Source organism: Prunus dulcis, chromosome 3 (assembly GCF_902201215.1).
Source record: "Prunus dulcis chromosome 3, ALMONDv2, whole genome shotgun sequence".
Lineage (NCBI taxonomy): Eukaryota > Viridiplantae > Streptophyta > Magnoliopsida > Rosales > Rosaceae > Prunus > Prunus dulcis.
Window position 1 is genome coordinate 16,700,317 of NC_047652.1, and position 5,763 is coordinate 16,706,079.

Consider the following 5,763-nt stretch of genomic DNA (forward strand, 5'->3'; position numbering starts at 1 on the left):
GAGTACCCATAAAAACTGTAGCAGCCAGTGCTTCAAGAAGACCATGACACAGAACAATCTCTCAATCAACTTGGGACAGAAAACACCTTCAAGTGGAGGACTTTACCCACTTTAGTTCTTATCATGATTAACAGGAAGTACAAAACAGGACCTGCTAGCAAATTCTGTAGGCCACCATCCTGCAGTAAATTCTAGCTTGGATCAATAAGTCTGCTACCACCAGCACATAAGGCAAGGGTTGGCTTGCAGTTGGGGAAGATTCCTTCCAAGTGAACAATTGGAGTAAACCTGGTCCATGCTTCTTTTATGTGCTTTTACTTTGTATCTGTCCAAATCCATGCCAAGTCCAATTCCTATCATCACTGCATCCCAATTGGAACAAGCTTTGAAGATACCATCTTTTCTATATATTCTTCTCAGTTATATATTTTCCAAGCACAATCATACAAGTTTTGACAACCTTTTTCTTCATATTTACCTAAAACACAATAGGGAGAAGATTAATCCTTCTTTCAATTAGACCTATCTATGTTTTGAGTAATTGTTGTTTTTCCAACTTTTAGACATCTGAAATTGAAGAAAATGACTTTATAACTTTCATAGAGATAAGAATAAGATAAGTGCAAATTTGCAATAAATCATCCAAAAATCTAAGCATGACATAAAAAATTCCCAACTTGGCCGAGCTGTCAAAAACTTGGCCTCTGACAATCTTGTCCCTCATCATTGTCCAATAAAATGTGCAGTGCCGATGCAAACGTGGCACCACCCTCATACATTATCAGATAGCACAGATTGAATGTGCTGCAAGTTCTAGATTTGGTTGCCTTAAAATAACCAATCCCCCAGTCGTCCAATTCTAACCATCTACATTTTACCGCACTCAAAGCTGACCCAGCCACAAGTTTACAGCATGGCACAATTGGGCAACTGCCACGTGGAATGCTATCATGGGTTTCTGTAGAAATTTGAAGCTCTGTGTTACTAGCCAATCTCTGCTCTGACCTCTGTGACAAGTCCCTGTCCTTCTAACTGTTGTTAAAAGAGTCTTTGGTCCATTCCCTTCCCAGTTTCTAGTTGTTCTTCTAGCTCAGCTCACACACAAACACACACACACAGAGTGAGAGACTTGTGGTGCTTTCCAAAACAGCAATTTATACACTGTAGGCTTTCAGTTTCCACTTCAAGAGAAGTCAGAGCTTGGCATTTGATCAGGGTTGCTTTTCTATTTCATTTTCTGCTTCTGGGTGCTATTTTAGTACTCATTGTCCTTCTGGGTTTTTAACGTTCTCTTCGTTTGAAGATTTTTTGCTTTTGGGTTTCTTTTTCTAAAAAAAACCAGAATTTTTTCATGTCATATCATTCTTTCTCTTTCTTTTTTTTTTTTTTTTTTTTTCCCTTTTTTTTTTCACTTCTTATTAGTATTTTCCCTTAAGTGGTCAATGATGTCTCTATTTTCAAGTGCAGCTTTTTAGTTGATTTTTCTCCAGTATTTGCCTTATTCCATGGTGGGATTATTTTATTCTGGGTTCCATGTGACTCTCAATTTTTTTAATAATGAAGAGTCTAATTTGGGTGGGCTCTTAATTTTTTAATCTGTAAAGAGCATGTGGTGTGGTAAACAATATATTGGGGCTTCATTTCATTGCTTCTCTTATTCCATTTCTTAGTACAGTTCCATATTTGGTATGCTGCAACATCTTTTGTTGGTTATTGTTTGATTATTAAATTAGTTAGTCAGTTGACCAACTAATCAATTAGTATTTTAAGTTGGTTTCTTCTAGATGAGGTATCAGAGCTTCTAAATATGGTTATCAATCATTTACAATACTCTAAAGTTGTCTTCTTGCTTTGTTTTACAGAAATCCTGTCTGCTGAGACATGAATTCTTGCATTCCTGATTGGAATTTTGAGGCTGATCTCCCTTTGACCAACCAAAAGAAACCCATGGGGTCTGTACTCTCTTACATATTCTCAAAGTTATTGCCAGATTACTTGCCTGAATAAAATATTATGCATTTTGAACTTGTTGAACTATCTTGATTGGGTGGCAAATTATACAGGCCAGACCATGAACTAGTAGAGCTCTTGTGGAGAAATGGACAGGTAGTTTTGCACAGCCAAACGCATCGAAAACCGAGTCCTAATCGTCCTAATGAGGCCAGACAAGTTCAAAAACAAGATCAGCAGACCATAAGGGTTGGTGGATTATATGGGAACTCAAGTAATTTGACTCAAGATGAAGACACAGGTTCCTTGATCCACTACCCTCTTGAAGATTCCTTTGACAAAGAGTTCTGTTCCCATTTTTTTTCTGAATTGCCTTCCTGTGATCCAATTGAGATTGACAAGCCAACCAAACAATTTGAAGAAGAAAAGTTTGCTAAGTTTGGTGCTTCTGATACCCCCCATCTTGTTTCCACTGCCCCCCAACCTAATGTTAAGTCCCCTGCTGGTATGGGATATCCTGCAAACCCAATGCCTCCTCCAAGATATCAATACAATAACTCAACTGAGCAAAACCAAAATCTAGGAGGCTTGGGGAAAATAGTTAATTTTTCAACATTTGCTACCCCAGGAAAGGGTGATAGAGGATCTTCCAGAGGAAAAATAGGAGGGAAAGAGTCTGGCAATTTAACTCAGGGGGAGGTTAAAGAGTGTTCGGTAATGACCGTTGGTTCGAGTTACGTTGGTAGCAACCAAGTTCTAAATGACTTTGATGTGAGCAGGGCTTCAAGCAATTGTGATGGGACGACTGGTTTATCTGTTGGACCCTTCTATGACAATGTTCAAAAGATGATGCCTCAGAGTGAGAGAGGGAAAACAGATACACTAGACCCAACTCTTACTTCATCTTCTGGTGGTTCTGGTAGTAGTTTTGGCAGAGGAGGAAAGCGGTCTAATGTTGTCAATAGCAACAAAAGAAAGGGTAGAGATGCTGAGGACTCAGAGTGCCAAAGTGAGGTAAAAACCCTCTCTCCAATACATTGACTGCTTGTAGCATCACTGTCTTTTCACCGTGACCAATAACCTGTTTATGTTTTAGGCTGCTGAACTTGAGTCAGCTGCAGGAAACAAGTCAGCACAACGGTCTGGATCATCCAGGAGGAGCCGTGCTGCTGAAGTCCATAATCTCTCAGAAAGGGTAGGAGATTCCTATCATTTCATAGTTTTGGAATTTGTGATTTTGTTGCTATAACTTGTTTTTTAGTTACACTATAACTTGTTCATTGATGCAGAGACGGAGAGATCGGATCAATGAGAAAATGAGAGCATTGCAAGAGCTCATACCTCATTCTAACAAGGTTTACTTTCTTAAAGGCCATTCAGTTTTTTCTGTCTGTAAAAAAATATATACCGCCGGCACTCACCATATCTTTCTTTATTCATACTACCTATTAACTTGTTTTCTTTTCTCTTGTAGTCTTTCAATTTTTATGTAATCATATATTGTTCTGACTGAATTGGTCCTTATTTTTCAGACAGATAAAGCATCAATGTTAGATGAGGCAATTGAATACTTGAAGTCTCTTCAGATGCAACTTCAGGTACAATGGCACCTCATAAAACTCAAACTGGTCCTATATTGTTTGTAGCTCAACTTACTAATAACAACTTTCCTTGGTGCTTCAGGTAATGTGGATGGGAAGCGGGATGGCACCAATGATGTTTCCAGGCATGCAGCACTATATGTCCCGAATGGGAATGGGAATGGGAGTGGGAATGGGACCACCAGCCTTGCCTTCAATGCACAATCCGATGCATTTACCTAGAGTCCCTCTAGTTGATCAGTGCATGAATGTGGCTCCAGCAACAAACCAGGCTATAATGTGCCAAGCACCGGTGTTGAATCCAGTTGATTATCATAACCAGATGCAAAATCCCGCTTTTCAGGAGCAGTATGCGCGTCTTTTGGGCTTCCATCATATGCAGACTATGTCTCAGGTTTGTGTTCTTTGTCTTGAATTAAATGTTTAGTAATATAGTGGTTTTGTACACAAGTAAATTATTCGCCATTCGTGTCTTGTTAGACATGCTTTATTTTTTTTTCTAACTGAATTTTTTTCATTTTATCATATCCAAATTTTCTTGCAGCCTGTGAATATGTTCAGATTTGGCTCCCAGCCTATGCAACAGAATCAGATGACAGCACCAACTGGCATCAACAGTGGACCTTTAGCTGGAGGAGGTACAGCTAATGATACTTTAAGGGGCAAGATGTGTAAGTCACTTCATCAACCACTTATCCTTAGGTCACTTTATTGATTTCTAAGACTCAGATTTGCAAACAAAGTATGTGGAAAGTTATATTGATAGGCCAGTAACTGACTGCTCCTCCGTCTTTGAGATAATCATTGTTTACAAGAAGCATGCTTAACTTTTCAAACTCAAAAAGGAGTAACTTATGTTGAAGAAACCGTGTGAACCGTAGTTTGTGGATTCTTATGTTTGATGGCTGTCAAAATCAGGGTCTATGTAGCAAATTGGGGTGAACTTATGAATATTTCCTATCTTATCTTCGTTTCAATCTCCCAATAAAGTGAATGGTCGCAAACTTCTTCCCTGCTATGAGGGTTTGGCCGCATATAATCTTGCTGTGCACAATTGTGGCTCATATTATCTGCTAAAATAGAGGCCATTATGTCTTCTTTTAGTTGCTTACACTGAATTCTCCTTTTAGCTGTCAACAGTCCTGACGCTGATGCTCTTTAGCTATAATTGTCATTTTGACATGTAAAAAACTGTTTTGTTTTTGTTAAATCCTTGATGCCATAAGTGTCCCTGTCATACTAATTTTAATGGACAAACAGCCTTTTTCTGATGTTAACAGGTTAATCAGTGAGTATGCATGCTTATCTCCTCTCTATGGTCCCCTGGCTTATTTAACAAGATTATTTCAAGGTGGCAAAAGTTGTTGTGTTAAATATATTTCTAGCTCGCACGGTTCGCATGCCTCCCCAACCAGTGAGCGTGATGTACGATCTTACCGCGTAGTTGAGGTGATCGAAGAGTCACTTCTCCTACGTACATGCCAATGAACAACTACTGCAAGAGTTCAAACATCCCAAGCCTAGTTGTGCAGCTTCCTGAATTGAGTTTTTGACTCTGGTAAAAAGTAAAATAGTATTTCAGTTCATGTCCAATAACATGTATAAAATACAGGCATTTTTCTGCTCATTGATGTTCTCTTATAAAAATATGCCTCAATTTTTTAATGGATAGTGATGTTTCCTGAAGTGTTTCTTTGTTTGCACCTTTATGCTTATGCTTTTGCCTGTGATGGTTATATCTGTCACTGTAAGTAACTGGAAATGAATAAAAGAAAAAGTTGAATCACTGAGGCTTTTCTCTTTTACAGTTCATGTTCTGAAATATTAGTCCATTTATGACCTGTTGTTTTCAAGTTTTGAAGATCAAAAGGAATTTGCTGTACCACTCTTTCTCAAGCTTTATCTTGTTCTTTACAAGTCAAGCTGCAATTAATTGAAAGGTAGTGGTGTCTTGGAATCAAAATAAAAGCAAAGCCAACTACTATCTGCTCTGCAGATATTGGGGAGAAAAACTCGTTTATCACGGGGATAACATTATTTTGTTATTTCCAACCAATCATGCTCCTTCACATGTGATAAGGATTCCAATTGGCTGAGCGTGATTGGATAGAAATGGAAAAACAATGCTATTCCCAGTGACATGCAAGTCCTTGATATTGGAGTACCTTTTGTTTATCTCTAACTCCATGTTACACGAGTCATAAAACTCCAA

The 5,763-nt window shown here is 38.4% G+C and overlaps 1 protein-coding gene across 4 annotated transcripts; it reads left to right on the forward strand.

The window, feature by feature from the left end:
• The first annotated feature begins 798 nt into the window (after window positions 1-798).
• On the forward strand, window positions 799-5,337 carry LOC117622912 (transcription factor PIF4-like). 4 transcript variants are annotated; one of them, XM_034353727.1, is made up of 9 exons: window positions 799-1,216; window positions 1,863-1,952; window positions 2,064-2,964; window positions 3,047-3,145; window positions 3,240-3,305; window positions 3,483-3,548; window positions 3,634-3,945; window positions 4,096-4,222; window positions 4,812-5,337. In XM_034353727.1, exons 2-9 carry the CDS (start codon window positions 1,882-1,884, stop codon window positions 4,820-4,822), a joined length of 1,653 nt encoding a protein of 550 aa, XP_034209618.1. In that variant the 5' UTR covers window positions 799-1,216; window positions 1,863-1,881; the 3' UTR covers window positions 4,823-5,337. The 4 variants fall into 4 exon arrangements, with proteins under 4 accessions (XP_034209618.1, XP_034209619.1, XP_034209617.1 ...); XM_034353728.1 differs by lacking the exon at window positions 799-1,216 and adding an exon at window positions 1,382-1,686; XM_034353726.1 differs by lacking the exon at window positions 799-1,216 and having other exon boundaries at window positions 1,383-1,952.
• Window positions 5,338-5,763: the final 426 nt, after the last annotated feature.